Source organism: Cannabis sativa, chromosome 7, assembly GCF_029168945.1.
Source record: "Cannabis sativa cultivar Pink pepper isolate KNU-18-1 chromosome 7, ASM2916894v1, whole genome shotgun sequence".
Classification (NCBI taxonomy): domain Eukaryota; kingdom Viridiplantae; phylum Streptophyta; class Magnoliopsida; order Rosales; family Cannabaceae; genus Cannabis; species Cannabis sativa.
This window is the reverse complement of record NC_083607.1, coordinates 58,020,518-58,047,194: the sequence shown is the minus strand read 5'-3', so window position 1 is coordinate 58,047,194 and position 26,677 is coordinate 58,020,518. Positions and strand designations below refer to the sequence as shown.

Sequence of the window (26,677 nt, the reverse complement as noted above, 5' to 3'; positions counted from 1 at the left end):
TATCGTTAAATGTCAAATCAATATCTACATATTTTCTTATTAATATATTTAAATGAATTTTTAAATAAAAAATAAAAAATTTAATATTCTGGATCAATTAGGGAGTGCCATATAGTCATTGATTTGACAATTAACGGTCATATACGTATAGAAATTCTAAAAATATAATTTAAATATTATTATCTTATCAAAAATTAAACTTAAATATTAATCTATAATCAAGACTTAAACTTAATTATTAAGTCTTAAATTATTCTAAACAAAATTACATAATAAATATGCATATTAATTATTACATTCTTTTCCTTGGATGTATTAATTATAATAATAATAAAATATATAGATATACACATATTAAGTTCAAAACTTTTGTATAGTTCTTTTTTAATTATTGATTTACAGATAATAAGGAGCATCATTAGGAACATAACAAAGGCATGCACCAGAAAGCAAGCAAGAAAGAAAAATGATATCATACACTAACAAATATTATATAAATATATAAATATATATATATATATATATATGGTACTACTACAATATAATGGTGGTGGTAGGGTATATAATAGGAGAAGAAGAGCACAAACAAACACCACTTGCATAATAGTAACCAAAAACATCTTTCCAGGTAACCAAACCAACCTTATATTTATATATATTCTCATCATTTCATTCCTCCCTATAAACATTCCTTTACCCCCTAAATTTATTTCAATCAATTATTTTACTTTTTCATTTTCATTATTCTATTTATACATAAATAAAATAAAGAATAATTTAGATGTTACCTTTTAAATTTTGATATTTATCAAATTATATTTCTTTTGAATTTTTCATATCATTAAAAATTCTTCTTGAACTATTGTGATTATTAGATTTAAAAACTGTTGTTAATATAACAATTGTCGATATACTAAATCATGCCCCCGAACAGTGACGAACCCACTTATATTAATGTGGGCGAGTATAATTTTTACTAACAAAAATATTACTTTTTAAAAAAATAAATGTAGATTTTTTAATTTAATTATCATAGACTAAAATAGTAAAAAAAAAATCATAATATAAGTATGATATTTTTTATTATAAATAATTTTCCACAAAGTAAAAATTTTGAGTCTTATCATGTACTTAAATTTTAATATTTACAAAATTATATCACCTAAACTTTAATACCTACTTAATTGTGTCCTGAATTTTTATCTACTTTAAATTTAATAAAATTAAACAAAAATAATTTGATACATATAAAATGTACAAAAATCTAAATTAGTTTAAAATAAATAAATAATTCAAATAATTCATTCAAGAAAGTTCCTTTTCTTTTTGAGTAAAAAAAAACACTATAAAATAAGAATCATGCTCTATTTATTTCTTCTTCTTTCTCATTAAAACTTCTTCTCTTTCTTCTTCTTCACTACTCTTCTCACTCACTCATATTCATATATATATATATATATACAAACATATATATATATATACATACATACATATATATGGACGAATCTTGGCGAATGCCGATGTCGGAGAGCCACCACTCGCGGCGGCGATCCACAGAGCAAGCTGCAGTGTTCGCCGATTCCACCGATACTCTCGATCCCGAGGACTTCTCCGACGTATTTGGAGGTCCGCCTCGAAGTGTTTACTGGAGGAAAGTTTCAGCTGATTTCGCTGGTGCCACTTCGAATTCATTTTACGATGAGATTTTCAGGCCGCAGGAGAGTTTTAACTCCGGTAGACGGGGATTTCCGGCGTTCAGGATTCCCGGTGGAAACGATCTTGGATTCTACGGCGATGTTTTTGGATCTGATCGTCGTGATGACGGCGGTGGAGAACGTATGTCGAGGGAAAGGTCGAGGCCGAATTCGAAGGCGAAATCGAAATCGAAGTCGGCTTCTTCTTCTGTGCTTAGCTCGGAGGAAATGAGTCCGGTGGTCGGAGAACACGTGGCGTTGTCGGATTTCGCTTCCAAGCTCAGGTACTGTACAGTATAGATAGTGACAGTGAAGATGAATCAAAATTGGTTTGATTTTACATTTATACCCTTATCATGGTTGCAAACTGGCAGGGGTAGAATAGTAATTTTGAAAATAGAAGCATGCCTTGCCTGCAATGATGAATATTTAGTAGAGAAAAATTGGGAAGATGAATTTTGTCTTCAACTTTTTTTAAGGAATTTTACTGTTTTTTTTAGGAAGGAATATTACTGTTGTTGATTGTGAAGAGTTTATTTTTTTCTTGATATTATTACTGTTTATGATTGTGAAGAGTTGAAGAGCCATATTTAACCTTTTGAGAAAGCTAATTCACTGTTCGTTTGTCTTATACACATATCTAATATATTATATAAATTAAGTTATATTTGTGGAAATTTTCTAGCATATCATGATGTTATGTGTTTTGTACTTAAGTCTAGTAAATTGAAATCATGAACCATGTTTGGTGGAAATAATATTATATATAAATATTGAGTGAAATGGACAAGGAGGAATAATATCTAACTATAATTAATTTAATTAAAAATTAAGGCCACTGTTATTTTAACCAAATTTAAGAATAATAATGGGTAATATTAAAAGTGTATATATTTCAATTAACATAAATTATGTAAGGTTGAAAATGACAATTAGGGGACAACCCATGTTGTTTATGTCACAATTCTTATAATTAAATGAAATAGCTTTGTCTTATTATTATTATTATTGAAGCCACTATAGTGAGGATATGAAAAAAAAAATCTAAAATTTTGTTTAGTATTTTTCCAATTATGTGTCTTGCATATATATTCAATTATTTAGACTAAATATTATATATATTTACACAGGCCAATCAATGTTCCATGCAGAAGAAGCTCAACCACATTAATGCAAGCAGAGGAAAGTTTATTGAAGAAACAGTTAGGAAGAATCAACAGTAATATTATTCCAAGTTTCTTCTATGGCGCCAGCCGTAGTCCTAATGATAATAATTCCTTTGTTGAACAAGCCCAATTCATGGAGACTGATATTGACCAAAACACCGTCCACAATTGGAGTAGTACTACTTTAGTAAATAATAATAATAAGTCATCTTCTTCTCAATATTTTGGGTTCTCCAGAAGGGTCTCTTCCCCTGAAACTGTTAGTGTCAAGATCTCTCTAGACGATTTTGACGAACAGCTCAACTCTCCAGCCTCTTCTGCAGTCTCTTCTTTATGTCATGATGGTAGTACGATCAATCAAACTAAATCAGAAACACATGGGACTATTGATCAAGTTGATCAAGATGAATTAAGAGATGAAGATCATGAGGATGAGTATGAGTATGATGATGATGATGAAGTTAATAGTTCTTATGTGATTGAAATTGGTTCAGATTATAGAGAAAGGACATCATCTGAAAATGCTGTTGCTATTGATGATGCCATTGCTTGGGCTAAAGAGAGGTTACAAACATATACTAATAGTGAAAAAGAACTCAACACAAGTCTCAAGGAAGAGGATAAAGAGTCTGCCAAATTGGTTGAAGAAGGTGATCCTCTCACTCTACATGAAAATTCTCCCTTAAACCATAACTTGCTGGTGTTGATATGTTATAGAGCAGCTTATAGAGATGAGATTACTACATTACTTTTGGGCCGAATTTCATTAATCAAGTTAACACTTATTAATTTATGTTTTGACTTAATGCAGCAATGCCTAATACAAGGACATTTCCCCAAGAACTAATGGATAACAAACATGGAATAGTTCAATCTTCAGAGGTATATAGATTATTGCTATAAAGAAATTTTGATTAAAAAAAAAAAAAAAAAACCTTTTTGCTTTATGTATTTATAGAAAAATTGACCCTTTTGTTTTTGCTACTTTTCCATTAAATCAGTCACAGATGGAAATGAGATTACAAGATGAGAATATAAGGTTATGGTCATCTGGAAAAGAAAAAGACATTCGTTTGCTTCTTTCAACACTGCATTATGTAAGTTCATATTTTTTTCTTTTTCCATTCTTTTCTTTTCTTTACAAATCATAATAATAATAAATTGTGTCTTTTGTACCTTAACTGAAACAGATATTATGGGCCAACAGTGGGTGGTCAGCAATTTCATTGACAAACCTAATAGAAAGCTCACAAGTTAAAAAAGCATATCAGAAAGCAAGGCTGTGTCTTCATCCAGACAAACTACAGCAAAGAGGAGTAACACTTCCTCAAAAATATGTTGCTGACAAAGCCTTTTCCATCCTCCAAGTAAGTCCTTAATTTTCTTTTTTAATAATAATAATTAGTATTAGATTTTAGATAATTATAAAATTAATCTGAACATTTTGATGGTATGTGATTATTGTAGGATGCATGGGCCTCATTCATCTCCCAAGATGCAATTTAGTGGCTAATTATTAATTCTATTTGTCATTTGAAGCTAAATTTTGACTTAAATGCTATTGTGGTCATGAACTCAACTGTGAAATTTACAAGAGGAGGTAACAAGTTTGGATGTGTTTTTTTTAAAAAGAAAAAAATGATGGGGAGTGATTATCATCTATTGAGAAAACATCTATAAATATAAATATATATATATATATATTATTTGTATACAAGACTTGGTCTGTAACTATGCTGTAAAATTGTACTACTACTACTACTGCCACCACCCCTAGATGTTTTTTTTTCTTATTATTTGTTTTAAATTTATGTACATATTTTGAGTCACCACAATAAGATGGTACGATGTTTTTGTTGTTTGATTAGTCTGGAGACTCTTGAAAATAGAAAAATACACACAATTTTGCCACTTGATTCTTGTTCAAGCACTTTTGGTAAAGTCATTTTTACAATCATTGTTGCTTTATGAAATCCTATTTTAGTGTTTAGAGCATTTCCAAAGAGACACTAAATTTGGTATTACACTATCACCAAATTTGGTGTCAAAAATTATTTCTACTCCAACCACAACACCAAAAATTACACTAAAAAAAATATTCCTTATTATTATATTAATTTTTTAATAAATTAAAAAAATAATATCATATTAATTAACAAAAATTACCACAATTGTTATATTTAATTAATAATTTAAATAAACTTACTAATGTGATTAAAGACAATAATACTGTAAAATCGGCAAAATTCGATAAATTAAAATATCATATTGCAATAACATAAATATTACATTACTAGAGAACAAATATTACATTCATGACAAAAAAATTACATTAAATTAAATTAAATTAAACTTGAAACACACACTTAAAATTAATTAAATTATATTAATTTTGTGAGTTACCATATTCGTCCCACAAGTGTTCGATTAATGCATTTCGAAGCTCAATATGAGCATCTTTATCTTTAATTTTTCTATGTCTGGCAAGAAATTCTTGAAACCGAGCATTATCATCTTCTACCATCTCAACTTCTGGACTTGGCACTTCGACACGCTCTTCAATTGGTGCATTTAGATCACGTTCATCTTCTATTATCATATTATGCATAATAATACATGAAGTCATTATATCATGTAAAACCGTTTTATTCCAAAGACGTGTCGGTCCAGCAATAATTGCAATACTCCAAATGCACGTTCAACATCTTTTCTACATGTTTCTTGTTTCATTGCAAATAGTTTCTTTTTTGGACCACGTGGATCATGGATAGTTTGAACAAGAGTGGACCATTTTGGATATATACCATCGGCTAAATAATAACCCATATTGTACTCTTTTCCTTTAATAACATAATTAGCGGGTGGAGCAATACCTTCAGCCAGATTAACAAAAAGATGGGATGCCTCTAACACATTAATGTCATTATTAGATCCTGGTAAGCCAAAATATGCATGCCATATCCAGAGATCATAGTCAGCTACTGCTTCAAGAATAATAGTCGGGGACCCACTACGACCGGCATATTGTCCTCCCCAAGCAGTTGGACAATTTTTCCATTTCCAATGCATACAATCCAAACTTCCCAACATTCCTTGAAAATCTCGACGTTCACCAATGTGGAGTAGTCTTGCAACATCATGAGCGTTGGGTGATCGGAGATAGTGGGCTCTAAACACCTCAACAACAGCACGACAAAATCGCTTCAAGCTTTCTAAAGTTGTAGATTCTCCTATTTTGATGTATTCATCGGTAGCATTTGCCGGCATACCATACGCTAGCATACGAAATACAGCTGTAACTTTTTGCAAGCCTGATAATCCGAGTTTTCCCATTCTATCCCTTCGCTGGAGAAAGTAATTGTCATGTCTTTGTATAGCATCCAAAATACGAAGGAATAAAGGACGACCCATTCGAAATCTTCGGCGAAACATCAAATCGGTAAATCGAGGATTCTCTGCAAAATAGTCGTTGAAAAGATTACGATTAGCATTTTCCCGGTCACGGTTAATAACTATATGACCAGGAATCGAGCCTCGACGTGAGCATTGATTTTTTTGGTGTTGAGCGATACAAAAATTATTGTTAGCAGTGATTTGACCTACCACTTGCATTTCTATATCATCATAATATTCATCATCTGAAGAAGACGATGATGATAAATAAGATGAACTACCAGGATAAGAATTCATATTTTTTTCAAAGTTAAATTGTATATATTTTTGGTGTGCCTCATATCATGTATCATATCCATATTTTATAGTGTAAACATTCTTATCTTCTGATTCCAAAATTAAAAGATAAGAAATCTAGTGATTTAATCTTGGCCGCTGAAATTATTTGACCACGATCTCAACCGTTGCACTGTGTTGTCACATCACATCCTTATCTTCTGATTCCAAAATTAAAAGACAAGAAAGCTCACAGTTTAATCTTGGCCGTTGAAATTATTTCACCACGATCTCAACCGTTGTAGTGTGTTGTCACATCACATCCTTATCTTCTGATTTCAAAATTAAAAGATAAGAAATCTAGTGATTTAATCTTGGCCGCTGAAATTATTTGACCACGATCTCAACCGTTGCACTGTGTTGTCACATCACATCCTTATCTTCTGATTCCAAAATTAAAAGACAAAAAATCTCACAGTTTAATCTTGGCCGCTGAAATTATTTGACCACGATCTCAACCGTTGCACTATGTTGTCACATCACATCCTTATCTTCTGATTCCAAAATTAAAAGACAAAAAATCTCACAGTTTAATCTTGGCCGCTGAAATTATTTGACCACGATCTCAACCGTTGCACTGTGTTGTCACATCACATCCTTATCTTCTGATTCCAAAATTAAAAGACAAAAAATCTCACAGTTTAATCTTGGCCGCTGAAATTATTTGACCACGATCTCAACCGTTGCACTGTGTTGTCACATCACATCCTTATCTTCTGATTCCAAAATTAAAAGACAAAAAATCTCATAGTTTAATCTTGGCCGCTGAAATTATTTCACCACGATCTCAACCGTTGCAGTGTGTTGTCACATCACATCCTTATCTTCTGATTCTAAAATTAAAAGACAAGAAATCTCACAGTTTAATCTTGGCCGCTGAAATTATTTCACCACGATCTCAACCGTTGCAGTGTGTTGTCACATCACATCCTTATCTTCTGATTACAAAATTAAAAGACAAGAAATCTCACAGTTTAATCTTGGCCGCTGATATCATTTCACCACGATCTCAACCGTTGCAATGTATTTTCCTTTCCTATATAATCTCACACTTCTCATTCAATTTGATCACATCTCTTCAACATATTTCCTAAATAGCTATATATGTCGTGCACTGTAGAGAAACTATCAATTTGTTACAACCGTTGCTGCCTCCTTGGATCAATCCTCAACACTATAGTATCAATTTGCCGCCTCCTTGGAGTTGGCCTAAGAAGCCAACTCATGGCTTGGGCACTATTTGGTTATTTCATGAGTAAGTCAGAGATATATATGTGTTGAGTACTTTCACAATTGTTGGTCCAAGCACAGGTGTGTGAGGTGAAAATAATGAAATTTAATTGAGCATCATTGCACCGAATGACTTTTTTCCTTCTAATTTTGAATAATAAGATTGTCAATATTAGTTAGTAGCATGACCTCATCGTGATATTAAATAACAATAATAATGCCTCATAACACTATTCATTGAAAAATCACTTTATTCAAGTGACATTCCAAGACTTTACATGCAAACAAATGTGAAAACGAAATTCTATTATATGCCTGAAAATATTAAGAGGCCATTTGAAAAGCCGGTAAGAAATTGAATTTAAATGTAATTAAAGGTAATTGCAGTATTTGATATAGGGATGTAAACGGGTTGGGGTAGGTGCGGGGATTGCTCCCCGACCCCATACTCGTCTTTTAAATTCACCCCATACTCGCCCCAATACCCGTTTAAACTAAAGCATACTCGCCCCAATACCCGTTTAAATTAAAGCGGGAGCAGGGCAGGAATTACCCGACAGGGGAAGGATTCCCATCGGGTACCCATTACATATATATTTTTGAAAAAAAAATGATGTTTCAAAGAGAATTAAAAAAAATAATCATAAAAACTTAGTAAAACAACAAACTTAAGTGGAATATTGTGTACAGTAAAAAAATAGTATAATCAATAAAAAGCCTAAAGTATGAAGTTATTTTAATTGTAGTAGTTATGATTTTAAAACTTAAATATATATATATCATATCGGGACGGGTATCTATTCCCTGCCCCCGTCCCGTTTTCGACTCGGGTATGAATCTTTAAATCCATACCCGCCCCCGCCCCCGCCCCCGCCCCCGAAAGTCAACCCTCGTACCCGCCCCATTAGGGACGGGTACCCGCGGGTATAATTGCCATCCTTAATTTAATATGTTTATCTGATCATATAATTACATTGTAACAATGTAATTTGGAGGTAATTGAAAGGTTTTAATTATACTCTTGAATTCTTATGGCCCCCATAAAAATTGAGTGTAATTGCTAAAAATTTTCAATTTTAAATATTAACTACTAAAAAAATTATTTTTCTGAATAATTACTAACTAATTTGTCAAATAAAATATAAGAATTCATATGTAATTACTAATATATATTCATATATTTTAAAAGAGTAATTACTAGCCTAATCTGCATAATTACTGCTCTAATAATTACACGACTATATTATCAAGGGAAGAAAAAACACATGCAGCTTGTCCAAAAATGTGACTTTGTAACCGTTTGTTTTGGTACCAATAAAATATTATGTTGTCGGTGGTTGAAAAATATAATGAAAATAGAAGATGGGTACTTGTCCAAAAGACTCATTTTTGTAACAAAACAACTTTGAACAGAGCTCTACTAATATGGCCATTCCACTAAACAAAAAAATATTGTAGTGTCAACAACATTTTATTGCCATTATACATCAACATGCAAGTCATTCAAAGATTAAGAGTGACTATGCATAGTTCTTTCGAATCATATGAAAGCTTGAACGAATCTTCTCCCTACTCTGCAGTTCTTATAATGTACATAATAAGCGCGAGAAAAGAAAACTATGAAAACCGAAAAAAAAAATAAAAAATATAAAGTTTTAACGAAAATGGAAGAGGGTAATTGTCCCTCTCCCTAACTGGTACCGACGACAAGAAAAAATGAAACGAATTCATAATATATAAGTATGTTCCTATTGTGTGTGAGCCTGTCACTTTGTTCTTGTAACGACTCTTTGGGTGAGATCTACTAGTGCTCGTCTCGATCTTTTTACATCTTCATCATCGCTCTCTGGAAGTGACTCGATTGCCTCAGCAGCGAGGTTTGCATGCTTTATTGCAAGTTCCCTCGCCTTTTGTATCCCGCGACTCTTTCCAAGGTAGTCGAGTGCCTGTGTTTTTTGAATTTTACGTGCATCATTACTCGGTTATGCTAAGAACACAATTTACACTATGATCCCGTTCATAGGGGTATGTCACATTATAACATGAACAAGCATCACAAATTATGCATACAACACTCGGGTTTTAAAGTACTTACAATGTCAACATTTTTGGGGTTTTCAAATCCCTGCTCAACCACGGCGCGCAACTGAGGAAACTCTTCCATGGCGTACAATAATGGAGCTGTAACAATACCCTGCAAAATTTTAATAGAATTATGCAAAGACATGGGGGACAGGCAATAAACATAAAGCCATTGCTATTTGCATTATATTCTCCAAGTTTTTCTTAAGCAAGATTAGCATGAGGCCTTAAAGAAAAAATCATGTTTTGTAGAGCAAGATTTCGGATGAGAGTTCTAATTGTCAAAGCAATATTTTCTTCAACAGAATTAATAATTACTTCTCTTATGATCTGCATGGGAACTGTTCGATTTAGAATTTCGCAATGGAGTGAAATTGTTCGAATGTGAAAACTAACAGATTATGTATGACCAGCCTTTTTTTTCTTTTGAAGCTCAAACTCTAATAATGTCATCAAACAAAGATAAACCACTTTAAAAGATTTCTTACATGACGGATATCAGATAGCGAGCCCTTTCCGAGGGAAGCTGACGTGCCGGTGAAATCAAGAATATCATCTATCAATTGATAAGCCAAACCCTGTAACAAAAAATATACAGATTTACATCAGCTAAGATTAAAAATAATATTTGTGCATAATGCTAAAAAAATAAGTGGTATCGAAAATTTAATTGATAAAAGAATATTTGAAGTAGATTGGCAACTAATAATGATATCGATGAGACAAGTTTACAAGAAATTTGAGTTATTGATACTGATCATCCATCATATGATCGAACGATGAGAAGAAGCGTTTTCTTTCGCCATAGCTTAAGATTACCATAATGATTTACTTTGTCAAATTTTAAGTCAACCGATCACTGAAGCAGAGTAGAAAGAATATTTGGGTTGAGTTACTGGAAAATAAATTCCGAAGCTGTTTTCTTATCACTAATTTCTCGGTAGATATTTAAAGGACATGAACAATGAACTTGTTAAGTACCCCCAATGATAGGCCAGCCACCCATCAGCAAAGACAATGTGCAATGAAACAAATATAACGAAGCATGTTTCGTGTTAGAACGAAAAGAATTCCAAGGGTTCACTTACCAAATTTTTGCCGTACTCAAATGCTAGCATTGCAACTTCTGTAGTTTGTCCAGCAATGACTGCAACCGACTTGCAACTGTTCGAAATTAACGATGCAGTTTTGTAATATGTCTTTTGCATATAATATTCCATACTGCAAGAGGAATAAAAAATCAGCTTAAGAATGAAATTAAATACATGTAAAATAAAACGAAATAAAGAAAAGAAAATTGATTCTGATTGTTTTTTCTAAATCATTTTCAATATATTTAATGGTTTTTCAGATTTCCTATTGCAATCAGCCCCAATTATTATAATTTAAAAATACATATCGTTTCGTAAACTGGGCACCCCACCTAACCCTACAATATTTGGGGACCGAGAAATTACAACACTTGCTATGTAGGCACGGGACTTGAATCTCATACCTTGAGGGAACAAACCATATGACTAACCGGTAACCACCCCTCTAGATTTTCCTATTCTTATTCTTCAGTCAAAAGACTTGAAAAGAATCGAAACATCAGTTTTCCTCGCTAAGAATCTCCTCATTCTCTCTCTCTCGCTCTCTCTAATCCTATCAAAATTCCTCTACTTTCTCTCTTTGTTTCTTTTGTTCAACATCACTGCACTGGCATTGACTTGATTTAATCTGAATAATGCAGCGATTCTCACCCGGGAGCGAGCTATTTATCCAAAATGGCTAAAAGTACTGAACATAACGTACCCTTCAAAGCCAGATTACGTTATCAATTTTCTTGAGCAGCTTTTGGCACAAGCACTTTATTCCACTTTTGTTTCAGTAGTATTACGTTTCCAACTAATGTCGAGCATTTTCTTAATTCTATTCTTAGAGCATATTGCTCGATAAATCTTGGTAAGTAAGAGAAGGAGAAGAACAAATAGATTCTATGAGTTTGAATAAAAAAATTCTAGGTTCTAGCATATGGAACAGAGAGAATGAAATACTAAATTAACGAAAGCACTGAAACTTAGTACCTACAACGTTGTTCAGATGTACATGTCATTTGCATGGTTTCACCTGTCACGAGCTGTTCTAGAACCGTGGCTAGTAGCGTAACTACCTACAGATTAAAGACAAAGATCGCATGATTATTGTCTAAATAATCATGATTTAAAAAAGATGTATGCACTTCTGTATCACTGTTCAATATCACTTGCAGAAGGTAGACATACCTCGGTATTCTTTAAAGCTGCGAGGGCAACACAAGCTCGAGAAAGCAGAAAATCTCCTGCTAATACCGATACCTGTAATGTAAAAGGACAAGAAGGAGAAGCTAAAAAATTAAGCTACAGCCCAGAGCACATGTATACACATTCGTCTCCTATATATTTAAACTCTAACCAACCTACATAATGTGAAATTGATAGACCCCCAACTCGGTACGCATATGCTAATAGGAAGAATTAGGAGGGGAAGGGAATATGTATATAAGATTTTACTGGGGAATTTTAAAAAATACTCTTTTTTTTATGTTTTATTTACAATTTTACAAATTAAAGTTTTTAATTACGAGATATACTCTTGTAAAGTTTTAAAAATATAAAAATACACTTGGCTCAGCAAAATGTTAAGAAACAACTAATACAACAAGAAATTAACCTTACGACAACTATAAATCAACTATAAAACAGCCAGAAACAATCTCATGATATTGACAACTATAAATAAACTATAAAACAACTAAAAAAAAGTTTATTGTTTTTACTGAAGAGGTATTTTGTAAATAAAAAAGTTTAAAGAGTAAAAATGAAAATTTTTCTGTGTTGACGTGTTTTTGTAATTTTTTTCAAATTTTTGGTCTATTATGTAATTCTTTCGATTTTATTTATTGTATCAATGCGTTTGTTTGGGAAGTTTCTCTTTTGATATTTGTTTTGTATGGAGAGTTTAGGAATTGAATAGTCTGAGAGTGTAGGGTTAGGGTATGCTTATTCTAATCTGTATCGAACCTTAACTCTTGAAGAGAAACTGGGACTCTCGAGCTTCCTGTGATATAACTAAACTCGCTCTCTATTTTCTCAGCTTGTCTTTGCTTACCTTACGGTATAATAAAAACTGACAACAATCATATCAGCTACAGAATGACACTCAATCTAAGATTTTCTATCCTCACCTGAATTTTGGGCCTCACTAACAGAGAAGGCTTGACCAGCCTAGCCTCTTGTCTCAGGATGGACGTAGAAACAAAAAACCGATAAAAAATCAAGCATGGCTGATATATTAAGGTAGTTAATCTTAAATTTAATTACATACAACTTAGCTAGCATCTACAAGCTGAAAAGGTCAAGAGAATACAAAAGATTCTTTCAATGCAAGAACAAAAATTAAAAGATCAAATTGTCAATATATTCACTCCTAAGCTGTCAATCTTAAAATAAAAGACTCCACATCAGCAAATTCGATAAAAAATAGTTTCTCTTTTCTAATCTAGAAGTGGGCATCTTATGGAAAATATTACAAGATAAAACAAAAAGAAAGGCAACTCAATGAATGAAATAATAATGACAGATATACCTTGTTTCCCATAATGCAATTCAACGAACCAACACCGCGTCTAGTTTCTGCATCATCTAAGACATCATCATGTAGTAGGCTTGCCACCTAAGACAACAGTCATATTAATATAAATAGATTAGGATCAAGCTTTCGACTAAGAAATTGGAAAATCAACGAGATGAACACTTCTGCCTTCAAAAATAACCAAACCAATGTAATGGGAAACTCATGGTTACTCATGGTTCACAAAGTATCACAAGAAAAGCTTTCCGAAATATATCATTTGATCGCAAAAGCTAGGGTTAAGTATGTTACCCGAATGCTACGAACAGGAATATATCCTCATTTTTCAACTACACATTATTGTCTTTTTATATGTATTAGTCAAAAGTGGAAATATATGAAGGTTACATTATCGCAAGAATTGATAAACATTGGACAGCATTTTTTGAACCATTTGGTTGTTAAAGCCCTTCTTAAGCCACAGAACAATAATGTTCAAATAAAGGGCAGTCGAATTCATCGAACAATCATGTTTAACATGCCCAAGCATCATCTGATGAACATTTGTAATTCTTGGACTTTTCAAATAACAAATTTTTCATTTAACATATTCAAAAGAAATTTACAAAATACTTTAGGGGCTCACATGGATCATCTCTGTTATTTCTGCAACAGATTGCTGCCTTGTACGTAACTCGGGTGTTAAAGTATCTGCTAACGCTTTAGCAGGCTCGGGAACCTTAACATTTAATGCTGTTGCCATTAACAATAATACCTGCATTCAAGAAAAGAAAATAAGAGAGAAGAATGAACTAGTAATTGTAATTTAACCGAAACATATAAAAAGATAAGTCACACTCATGGTGAATCACACATCACTGACTCTATAACAGGATGTAAAGTCAATATCACAAAGAAAATGGATCAGTAAACAAACCTAAATTCATAAAGTTTCAAATTACTGTTAAAGCATTATGTAATTCCTAAAATAGTTATACATATAAGTAATACATACTTTACTTTTTTTAGAAAAGTAACAAATGATTACCAACAGTAATAAGAAATTCACTGTAGAAGAACAAAGTGAATGAACAATTTGAAAGTGAAGAGTTTGATTTGATTGAACCCAAATAAAACTAAGAACAAATTTAACATTTTTTTATGAAACTATAAGATTCTCAAATGGGATGTATATTCTGTTTACCGTTGGACGAAATCTCTTCCCCTCCACACCCATTTTAAAGAAGTACTCAGCAGCAGAAGCAAGCTTGGGCACCTGAATTAAACAAAATGAGAGAAACCCTTTATATAAATCTGATCAAAATGTAGGAAAAATCAAAACTTGATCCTAATGATATGAACAAAACACCAAACTATTATTCCTTCCAAGTTCAAATCAAACATATACCTCAGCAACTACCATATCCCTTAACCTATTAGCAACAAGTGAGAGTTCATCCGCAACAAGAGAAAAAGGGTCTAATTCTTCCTGAAAAAGAAAAATCAAATGCTCAACATTTGAAAATGGAGTAACTCAAATCAAAAATGAAAGCAAACCCAATACTCTTACCTCAACTAAGGAGCTACTCTGGTGATGAATTTGGTATCTAGAGCCAGCAAAACCCCAGAAACGACTTTCTTCGAAACCGCCAAAAATCTAACAAACAAAACGAAAGCCATCAAAACAAAAACCTTGATTAAACCCCATATGATTGAAACAACGAATCTATTCATTAGCAGTAATAATAACCTTGTGGGTTGAATCTCTAGAACAATGAGTAGTGGTCTGTGACTGTGAGTACCCGGGTCGGTGAGAGACGAACCAACGGGAAAACCCATTGAAGGTGGCGGTCGGAATCCGACGAAATCCCCTTGAGAATAGCATGATTTGATTTGGGAATGGAGAAAGATCAGATTTTGAAACGGTCAAATGAAGAAGAAGAAGAAAGGTAACGTAGCCGACTTTGGTCAGAACTGTAAATAATGTGAAATAGTGTCTATATCTAATGACGACGCCGAAGCTCCGCCATGAATGAATGAATGACACTATTACATTATTTTCTTTTATTTTATTTTATTTTTTCCATTATTCATTATATTTCTTTTTTAAGTAAAAAAATAAAATTGTATAAATTTTAGCTTGGTTCTATAATAATTCTTTTTCAAAAACAAAAAAAAAAGTTCTACAATAAATCGAAAAGAGAAATGTTAATGAGCACTTTAATTCAAAAAAATGTTAAGCACTAAAAAAAAAAAAAAGTTCTACAATAATTCAAAAACAAAAAAATGTTAAGCACTATCAAAAGTGATACAAGTGTTGGTTTTTTTTTTTTTTTGAGAATAAGGATTTCATTAAGCAACACTACCGATTACAAAGAAATGGCAAGTCACGCTCAATTGCGTGACGAGCACAAGGGGGAGAAACACCGATCCACGTAGCACTAATTTTGTTCGTCAAAGCATAATTGGCTAATACATGAGCTACCACATTAGCTTCCCGAAATACAAATCGCAAACCACTAACAGAATGATGTTGAAGCAACCTTTGAATCTCCATAATAAGACCCTCCTCCTCTCGACAACCCATATCCTCACCATGAAGAAGACGGACCGCCTGCATACAGTCCGTTTGAACCTAAAACATTGGCAGCCGACGTTGTATACCCGCCCGCAAACCCTCCCGAATCGCCAAAAGTTCAGCCACCAACGGGGACCGTGCAAACCGCACAGCAGTGGCGGAAGCAAACCTGACCATTCCCACAGTATCTCGCACCACCACACCCGAAGACGCCCCTTCATTTTGTAAAGAAAACCCAGCATCTACATTCACCACAAAGGACCCAACACCAGGCGACTCCCATTGTTGCTGCTGCCGAGGCCCCCCACCAGTATTCCTTCCATTAACTTGCTGAAAATCTTTAATATACTTCCCACACCACTCCACAATATCTCCCGCCTTAGGAGGATAACCCCCATGAACATATTTATTCCTAACCGACCACAAGTGCCAGGAAACAACAAGGAGAAACTCAAAAGTGGAAGGAGAACAAACCTTATGAAGCTGTTGGAAAACTAACAACACATCACTTGATTTGAGCTTAACCACATGGTCCCACAAACCACATTTCTTCCACACCTCCTTACTCCAAGAACAATCCCACAACACATGAGCCCCATCCTCGAGCCACCCCTCCTTACACCGAGGACACGTAGGCACCACCTGAATGCCTCGTTTTGAAGATTGTTATAATTTTATTGTCTTAAATTTTTAGAGCAATTTTATTTCATGTGGCTTGCAATTAAAATTCTACAGTTCATGGTTTGACAAAATATGCCCTTCGATTAGACGATGAGTTATCTTAGTCCGAGAAAGTACCGTCACCAATTATGAATTGTTGTATCGTTAATTATATGTGATTTTAATCACTGCATCAAAAAAAAAAAAAGTGACACTTGATGTAATTTAAAATCGAATCTTAAATATTTTGATTATATAATAATATAGGAAATGCTAACTACTTGCAAGGCGCCACATTAGTATGGTATAAGACACCTAATAATATTGTTAAAAACTTATTATGATACACTGTCACTATTTAGTTGTTTGGTCATTTAAAATAGTTTTTTAGTCTAATTTTTTCATAATTATGTAGGTTGTAATTATTTAGAAACGCATATTAATTTTTCAAAGCAATTGTAAATTTACCTGATCTTTTATCAAATGACTCAAAATAATCCCTAATTTTAAATGATTACTAAAAAGAGGACAAAGACAATCAGTCGTAATCAATTTCTATTAGTGAACCTACTCTACCATGTTGTGCAGAAACAAGTATTTTCTCACATTTATTGATCTTTTTTCTCGATATGGATACATGAAAAACCACTTTACCTGCACAATTTTGCCCCGCACAAAAGTTAACAGATTGCGTCGTTCAAACTTTATCGATGCTTTTTCTCGCCAACAAAGACTACCGCCAATCTTTAATTAGTAAAACCACTTTTCAGCCCAACTCATACATCATTGGCAAAATTGGTTTTTCTAGCAAAGGTATCGGTGAAAACTATATTTTACAAACTCTTTATCGGCCTAACTAAACACCCGTAAAGAATTCCCACCAAAATCTTTTTCCTATGTAAATTTTCGAGAGTCCCACATCAATAAATTAATTATGCTTGAGAACTTAATACATATATAAGAAATATGGTAATTAATTTTGAGATCAAACTCATACATTCTACATATACCTACCCTATTCCTAAAAAAGACATAGTTGATAATTGTTTTATCATATATAACTATGTGATTACATTTACCTCTATATAAGAAATTGAAAATAAATATATTAGGCCACTTAAATAAAGATGATTGTGTAATTAAATTTTATTTTAAAAAATAGTGTGTTCACATCTACTACTTTAAGATGAAAGCCTTCTATTCTGTTAAGCCATAGAGTAGTCTTGCATTATTATTAAAAGAGTATTAAATCTTTACCACAAATCCTCAAGTTAGCTCTTCAATGCCTCAAAATCCGTGATGTCTTTTAGTCCAAATACTATTCTAGCCCTCTAAGACTTTTTCCATAAAAGACTAAACATGCCTCCTAATGAATATCATGAGCGTTACTTGAGATTGCCATTGTTTTAATGGACGAAACAAAATGAAATTATTTAGCAATATCAAAGAGAAGATTTAGAAATTGATACACTCTTGGTATGATAAATTGTTCTCCATTAGCGGTCGGGAGTACTTTACTCAAAGTAGTTGTCTAATCGATTAAAGTACTACTCAAAGTAGTTCTCCAATCAATTCTTACATATGTCATGCCATATTTTTAGCTATCGAAAGAAATTTGTACTCAATTAAAATCAACGATGGCAAACTTTTGATGGGGCTCTAACAAAGATAGCTCAAAAATACATTGGAAGAATCAGAACTACATGTGCAAAACTAAATTGTCTGGAGGAATAGGATTCAGATCATTTTTTTATTACAATCAGTCTCTCTTAGTAAAATAAGCTTGGTGTCTTCACGAAATGCTAATTTCGCTACTTAGCCGACTATACTTTTAGAATCAGCTCTTTTAGAAGCTTCTCTTAGGCATCAGCCTTCAATGACATGGAGAGGTATAATCTGGGAAAAAGAGTTATTAATCAAAGGTTTACGATGGAAAATCAGTAGTGGTAACCAAGTGTTGTGCCTTTCGGACCCATAGATTCCAAGTTATTCTTGTTTCCAACCTATTTCTTTCATTGGCTCCTCAAATGCTACTGTCTTCTCATACATAATGAACTAGAGGGAATGGGATGTTCCCTTTAGTGTTGAAACATTTTTCAACCTTGGATGTTGACCATATTATCTTTCTTCCTTTTAAGTTTCTTTGGACAACAAGATTGCCTAATTTAGTACTTTAATGACAACGGAGTATGTATTGTTAAATCTGGTTATCACTTTGAATCTTTGGACGTTATTGACCATTCTTCCACCTCAAGAACTAATAAAATTTGGTGAAAACTTTTTGGTCTCTAAAATTGCCTCTCCAACTTAAAATTGTTGCTTGGAAAGTCATCCATGATGCTAAAAAGTTAGTCCAGCAAAAAGTTATTACTTCAGCCACTTACTGTAATGCCCTAAATAATTAGGCACGCTGCCCAAGTTATTTAGGAAATCCTAATCCCCTAAACGGGATTACTAATTAAAAGGGCGCAGAATTTAAACTTTTGTCATAACCGGAATGAAAATAAAACTTGCAATAATTTAAACTTTACAGCAGTTAGGATCCCAAAAGTATTTACAAACTTTATTACAAGTCTCTTTCTGTTAGCCGACCTAAGCGGTAAAATAGAGTTTTAAAAATACATCACTGGTAGACCCTTAACCCGCTTGGTCTGATGTGGCTCGGACATGTACATTTTTCGCCCAGCTCCTGAACTCATGACTGATCAGCTAATGCCTTACCCTTTCATGCACTGTAGAGCACCCATGAGCCAAGCCCAGCAAGACAGTATAAATCATAACAATAATAATATGTTTATCATGTTATTTAAACAGCAATGTCATTCATATATGTCTGTGTGTCACAGACCTGCATGTTACACTCACATGCCTATTTATGTCTACGTGGCGTAGACCTATGTGTTGCGCTCACACATCTATTTATATCTACGTGGCGTAGACCTACATGTTGCTCTCACACGTCTGAATACAATAAGGCCTTAGAATGGTTTATCTCGGTTATGGTTACCGAGTCCAACCTGATTATGCCTTAAGCGCATAATCCTTGAATCTCATTACATTTAACATGGCATGGCATTTACACACATATATCACTAGGGTAATAACCCTAGGCTATTAGACCGTTTTTATTAGGGTAATAACCCTAATCCCGGTTACTAAACAATCATACATACCATTTTCAATATAAGCGCCACAGCGCATACTCTACATGCTAACTACTGTCTTACCTGTTGTCCCGCAATGTCAGAGATTTCGAATCCCCGGGTGCTCCTGACCAGGTGTCGGTAATCCTAGTCACACAATCTGGGATTTCAACTCATAAAATGTAATCATGGCATTTAAAATTTAGATAATCATATAGAGCTCAGAACGAGCTTTCCAACAATATAAAGAACTCCCAAATCGGAGTTCGGAATCAAAAGATATGAATTTTCAAAGTTCCAACTCAAAACTGCCCAAAAACACAAGGGCGGGCCGCGACATGCCTAAGCCATGCCGCAGCACCTGGGGCCAACTCCCAGGTTCCCACAACAGGGGCGGGCCGTGGCATACCCAGAGCATGTCGCGGTATCTGGGTTCCAAACCCAGAAAAACCAGCAGCAAACACGAAAATTCAGCAACCAAACCCAATCTTTTCATCCCAATTCACAAGCAAACACTCAAAACATGTTCACAACTTATCAAGCTCAAAGATAGGGTATAAAAATACATACAACATGCATTAAAACTCACACTTAACCCAGAAATTTCAGATTGCAAAATATATTAAAATCATGCTTAAACTCACAAACTTCAAGCTCAAACTTGAGCTTAATCCAACTTACCCAAATACTTTCCAGCAACAATAATCCACAAACAATTGAATTAAGGTAAGAAAGAAACCCTAAAATTCCATCTATAGCTCAATCAAACACCACAACAATGATTCAAGCATAAACATACTCAACTTCAACCAAATTAACTCCAACTCTTTTATACATGCATAAACAAGGTTATTTCACTTAATTCATGCTTTTCCACAATATTTCAGCAAAGAATCAAAAGTTATCAACTATAAAAACTACCTCAATTCATTGCACAATCGAGCCTCAAGCTTCCAACACACTTTCTTTACACTCAAACTTCAATCCAAGCTTCAAATCAAGCAATTTTCACCATTCAAAGGATTGAAACAAAGAGAGAGTTTGAGAGAGAGAGAGGGGGTCGAGTGAGAGGGAGAAAAGCACCAGAATTTTCTTTCATTTACTCTCAAAATTCCACTTTGTCAAACATAGTAAATAAAGGTCAAATGACCATTTTGCCCCTAGGGCCAATTAACATGCATAAACACTTTCAAGGGCATAATTGTCATTTCATACACATTTAATTCCAAATAAATTTCAGATTATCAAATATCAAATTAAATGCCAACATTTAATCCCAAATTGCATTTCGGGCCCGAACCCCGTTCGGCCCGAAATATCCGGTTGTGACTATACCGCGCCAACCTGTCAGAACACACCTGAAAAGACAACACAGACATACTATATAATAATATAGTTCTATTAAGCACGTAATTAAATTAATTTCATCATTTTACCCTTCTCGGGTCATAATTACTAAAAATGCCCCTGACTCACCAACGGAGTCTTACCATGTTATAAATCATAATAATTCACATATACTGAACTATATAATAATATAATTCCTTAATTATTCATAATTATCTAATTAGGGTTTTGCTAATCCACTTCTTACTTCTAGGGTATTACACTTACTCTTTGTGTTCTCAAGTGTGGAAATCTATTGGGCATGTCTTGTTTGGTTGTAAATACGCTAGATAAGTTTGGCGATATTCAGGTTATCATTTTAACTTCACAAGGCAAGCTCAATGGCTCAAGGGGATTTTTTAGTCCATTTATCATCTATCTTTTCTCAAACTGAGTTGAAAACTATCATTTGCATCATGTAAACAATATGGACAGAACAAAAAAGGGGTGGTTCACGGTGGTCGTGTCAAGCCTACATTGGCCCTTTCCAACTATGCTGCAACTTTTCTGTTGCAATTTAATGCAACCCGAACACCATGACCCCATTATGCTGGTCCCAATGCCTACACCAGCCCCAACAGAACCATGGAAACCGCAGCTGATGGGGAAGGCCTCAAATTGAATGTTGATGTAGCTGTCAAGCTTGATACTCGTCGAACTGGTATTGGAGCTATTATCCGACGAAGTCCTTGCTACACTTTCAAAGCCACTACCAGGATGCTTCAAATCTCATGAAATGTAGGCTATGTCTCTATTTCATATTTACTTTGGGCTTCTCAAATACAGCTACCTATCTCGGAGGTAGAAACAGATGCTCTTCGAGTTGCCACAGTTGTGAATGACCCAAAATTTGCTCAATCTGCTGGAAGTTATTTTATCAGGGTCTAGATTTACTAATAAATATGCTTGATTATAAATCTATAATCTAACATCCTAAATATGAATTCCCTAAAACAATAAAATAAACACATAAAAGTTGTAGAAAACTGTACATTGATGGCAGCGGAATAATATGACTCCTTCCATTCAGATCTCTAACCCTTGATCCTTTCTATCGTAGAGTATGATCAAGATCTGAACCTGAATTCTCCTTCAATTGACAGTTACACAATCTTCCTCACTATGTTGATTATTGCTGTAACATGTGTGGGCATATTCTCAAACCAAGGACCACGAAATTTAGTGAAAAAATACTAAGAAATTCAAAATTAATGATAGAAAATAATAGGTTTTCTTTTGATTCAGTTTGCCAAACAAAAGAGAGTCTTCAGTCATCATCTGAATCAAAACCCTTAATGTTCTATTTTAAGGGATTCATTAGGTTTAGGATTAGAGCTAAATGGGTTGATTTAAAAGATCCAATGGCTTAAAATAAACCACTCATGGTCAAACCCCTATAAGGTCCACGAGTTAGATTTTTGTCATTATTTTACTTCATTAATGAAGCAAACTTCTTTCTTCAATAATACCATTTTTTTTTTTGCTCTAGTTATTTAAATATTAATTCTATCTATTTAATAATTATAATTAATTATTAAATAAAATTACTATTTAAATATATTTATTAATTAGATTTTCCAAGGTCTCTTAATTAATAAATAAATCTTAAATTCTCTTTTCTTCTCAGTTGTGCCCTTCATTGGTAAAATTCACAAATAAGACATAGACTTTATTTAAAATTCTAAAAATAAATTAATTGATTGAGACTATAAAATAATATTATTTCAGTAAGTGCAGGGGCCTATGTAACCAAGTTCCCAATAAATAGTCCTGACTCCTCTATAGATTCAAAATTGTACTCCTAATTATATAGACCACTCTATTCACTAAAAATAGATACGCTATAAATTATACATGATTTCAATCCAAATAATTAAAGATTTTCTATAAATGATTTACATCGAGTAGAAATAAATTTATCGTTCTACTCTTCAATGTATTTTATAAATGATATTTCAGTAAACTAATATAATTACTGAAATAAGAGTTCTTCCATTTATTTTTATTAACTTAAACTCTGAGGAAATTATCATTTCATATAAAATAAAACAACATTTAAATTTTATTTTTACTTACTTTTATTAGTTTTTCATAAATTTTGTTACACTTGATTAAAGAAATTCCTAAAAAAATCCTAACTCAAGTATTGTTTAGTTTTTATGTATTTTATTAGATAAAATGATAATTTTCTATTACTAATTAGATTAGAAAAAAAAAATATGTGAGAACGGATCGGATAGTCACCCTAATAATACCTATAGTTTACTTATATATGCTTTCATTTCTATTAAATATCTTTTCAAATTTTACATTAAAAAATATTAATGATAAAAAAAAATCTCTAATCCATCCAGATTTGTTTTTTTAGAGTAAAAACTTGGCCTCTTACATATGTTTTATGGTTCTACTTTATTTTTAATTGAATTGAGAAATTAAAATAAAAAAGTAGTTAAACATTTAACTAGATATATATAAATTAAAAATAAGAATTAATAAAACAAATATACATAATTATAGAAAACCATAGAAAATCCGTCTTCATCGCTTAACTTATTTCTTCGTAAATCCCTCCTTTGAAACTGTCCAATAAGTTCCAATACCACAAAACAAAACAAAAAAAAATTCACAAAAAAAAAAAGCCTTCATCATCATCAAAATCACCTTCACCTTCACCATCACCATCTTCTTCTTTCTTCTCTTCTTCTTCACAATAATAATATTAAATAAATAATGGATCAGCATAGGAAAGGAGATGCCAGAGTGTACATCATCATAAGTCTCTTCTTCTTGTTCATAATCTCCGGCGGCATCTTCCTCAGTCTCTACATGGTCCTTCCCACAACTCCGTCATGGTATCCCATCCTAGGTTTGATTCTAGTCTCCATTCCTTGGGCTTTTTGGTTCTTCACATTCATCTATAGATGTTTTAGATTTGCTATCATCAATAACAATATTAACCAACAACAACAACAAATACCGCCTCTTTCTGTTAATGTCAACAGTCGTCGCTCCTCCAGGGGTGGAGGAAGCACACGTGAACCCACGACTGCAGCCACCACAACTGCCAATACCTCGGCCTCTGACTCTGGAAATTTGGAGTCTCATAATGGCGGTTGTGGTGGCGGTGGTAATAATGATCATAGGAGGGTGCAGTTTGGACCAGTTGTGGTTTTCGGAGGTGATGATGGTAAGAGTAGTGGTGATCAAATAGTGGAAAATGAATGTTGTAATAATAATAATAATAATAATAATAATGATGATGAAAGGAATAATAATGAAGAAATTGAAATGCCTTTGAGATTATCGGTTTCATAGGTGTGAATATTTTTCTTTTTTTTTTTCTTTTTTTTTTTTTTTGTATGTGATAAACCCAATTAAATATATGCATGGACAATGGAAATCAGAGGTACGTACGTAGGCATTAAAAGTTTGCATGCATGTATGCATGCATGGGGTATATATAATCTATATATATATTAGGGTTAATTTTATTTGCTTTGGTTTATGATGCAAAGCAATTAGCACCATTACTAGAAGAGAAAGAGGAGTATAGAAAAGATAATAAAATCTTCTACAATGATATAGATGATTGTAAGTTTTATCATCGATAAGTGTAGCAATATATATATGTATATATATCCATGGTAGTGTGAGAGATTCTTCAATTTTGTATACTTGGAAGAATTGGTGATCTAGATCTATGAGTTTTTCTATAGGTAATTCTATGTAGAAATTTATATATATACAAATATTTATATATGTAGGAAAGAGATATATGAGAATTTATATGCGTATACACTACAAGAAATGTTACTTTTGCCAGCACAAAAATGTGTTGGCAAAAGTTGGTATTGCGCTGGTAAAATAGAATTTACTTGTGATGTGTTGGCAAAAGGAGGTTGGCAAATCAATGAAAAGCGCTGGCAAATATAATTTTTTTCCCAGTGCATAAATGCGCTGGTAAAAGTTAGATCTTAGCCACTGCAAATGTACGCTGGTAAAACTTTGACTACTTTGCCAACGCAGTTTGCGAAATGCGTTGGGAAAAGTTACTTTTACCAATGCAGTAGCGAATTGTGCTGGTAAAAGTGACATTTCTTGTAGTGATATAATGGCATGGATTTTTTGTACTGGGGTTTTTTCTCAAGAAAGTATATCTATACTATAAATATATATATTCATCTATATCCTGTATTGTAATTCTAGATCATGCTAATTTTTTATATTTTGTTTTAATTGTCATAAATTATTACAACTCTCAAATTGTAATTCTTTGTGCAAAATTTAGAATTCAATACTGTAATGCATCACTTTTCTATAAGACACATTAGGAGAAAAAGTAGTTTTCAATCACTAAATTTTAATCAAAATAATAAAAATCTCAAATTTATGATAGTCATACCTCTCTATGAAATATAGCCCGAACCCATCTCAGAATATTTTTTTCGACTAGTCACATTGAATTTGTACTACTAAGACGTGAATATGAAGATTGGTTTCACATTAAATTTTGTTAAAATGACCCCCTAATTTAGAAATTGAAAATGTTCTTCTGTTTAGGGTAAATTTTAATTAACAAGTTTTTTCCTTACTCTTACACTCCTTAGTATTCTCTTAAAATCTTACCCTACACATCTCAAAAAATCGTCAAATTTCATAGGGCGAAGCCAAGGCCGTTGTGCATCACTTTTCTATGGACACATTGAAAGAAAAAGTAGTTTTCAAGCACTGACAATCATTCTAATCGAAATAGTAAAAATCTCACATTTCTGATAGTGGTACCTCTTTGTGAAATGTGGCCCGGACCCATCTCAGAATATTTTTTCACTAGTCACATTGAATTCGTACTACTAAGACGTGATATATGAAGATTGGTTTTGTATTAAATTTGGTTAAATGGCCCCCTTAATTAAAAATTTTAAAATATTCTTATTTTTAGGATAAATTTTAATAAGTTTTTTCACTTTTACACTTGTTAGCGTTCTCTTTAAAATTCACCCTACACATCTTGAAAAATAAAGAAGTTTTATGGGGATGAAGCCAAGATCGTTGTGCATCACTTTTCTATTGGACACGTTGAGAGAAAAAGTAGTTTTCAAGCACTAACAATAATTTTAATCAAAATAGTGAAAATCTCACATTTCTGATAGTGGCACCCCTTTGTCAAATGTGGCCCAGACCCATCTAAGAATATTTTTCTCCACTACTCACAATGAATTCGTACTACTAAGACGTGAATATGATGGTTGGTTTCGCGTTAAATTTAGTTAAAATGGCCCCCTAATTCAAAAATTGAAAATATTCTTCTTTTCATGATAAATTATAACAAGTTTTTTTCTTACCCTTACAATCGTTAGTGTTCTCTTAAAATCTCACCCTACACATCTTAAAAAATCGTGAAATTTCACATAGACGATG

General features: G+C 32.9%; 3 protein-coding genes and 1 pseudogene across 4 annotated transcripts; 2 read left to right on the top strand and 2 right to left on the bottom strand.

Annotated features, from left to right (window-relative positions):
* Positions 1-1,358: 1,358 nt before the first annotated feature.
* Positions 1,359-4,771, top strand: LOC115697882 (uncharacterized). 2 transcript variants are annotated; one of them, XM_030625049.2, is made up of 6 exons: positions 1,359-1,978; positions 2,825-3,510; positions 3,672-3,742; positions 3,862-3,957; positions 4,051-4,227; positions 4,328-4,771. In XM_030625049.2, the coding sequence occupies exons 1-6, from the start codon at positions 1,497-1,499 to the stop codon at positions 4,364-4,366; spliced, it is 1,551 nt and encodes a 516-aa protein (XP_030480909.2). In that variant the 5' UTR covers positions 1,359-1,496; the 3' UTR covers positions 4,367-4,771. The 2 variants fall into 2 exon arrangements, with proteins under 2 accessions (XP_030480909.2, XP_030480911.2); XM_030625051.2 differs by having other exon boundaries at positions 1,386-1,978; positions 2,846-3,510.
* Positions 4,772-4,980: 209 nt separating this feature from the next.
* On the bottom strand, positions 4,981-6,749 carry LOC115711004 (uncharacterized; annotated as a pseudogene).
* Positions 6,750-9,223: 2,474 nt separating this feature from the next.
* Positions 9,224-15,547, bottom strand: LOC115697919 (solanesyl diphosphate synthase 3, chloroplastic/mitochondrial). Its single transcript, XM_030625093.2, has 12 exons — positions 15,243-15,547; positions 15,063-15,149; positions 14,901-14,981; positions 14,697-14,768; positions 14,139-14,267; positions 13,508-13,594; positions 12,166-12,237; positions 11,968-12,053; positions 10,990-11,122; positions 10,390-10,479; positions 9,915-10,013; positions 9,224-9,765 (listed from the first exon to the last, which is right to left on the bottom strand). Exons 1-12 carry the CDS (start codon positions 15,375-15,377, stop codon positions 9,586-9,588), a joined length of 1,251 nt encoding a protein of 416 aa, XP_030480953.2. The 5' UTR covers positions 15,378-15,547; the 3' UTR covers positions 9,224-9,585.
* An 8,425-nt stretch (positions 15,548-23,972) lies between these two features.
* Positions 23,973-24,593, top strand: LOC115696741 (uncharacterized). The gene is made up of 2 exons (XM_061119025.1): positions 23,973-24,125; positions 24,262-24,593. Exons 1-2 carry the CDS (start codon positions 24,109-24,111, stop codon positions 24,572-24,574), a joined length of 330 nt encoding a protein of 109 aa, XP_060975008.1. The 5' UTR covers positions 23,973-24,108; the 3' UTR covers positions 24,575-24,593.
* Positions 24,594-26,677: the final 2,084 nt, after the last annotated feature.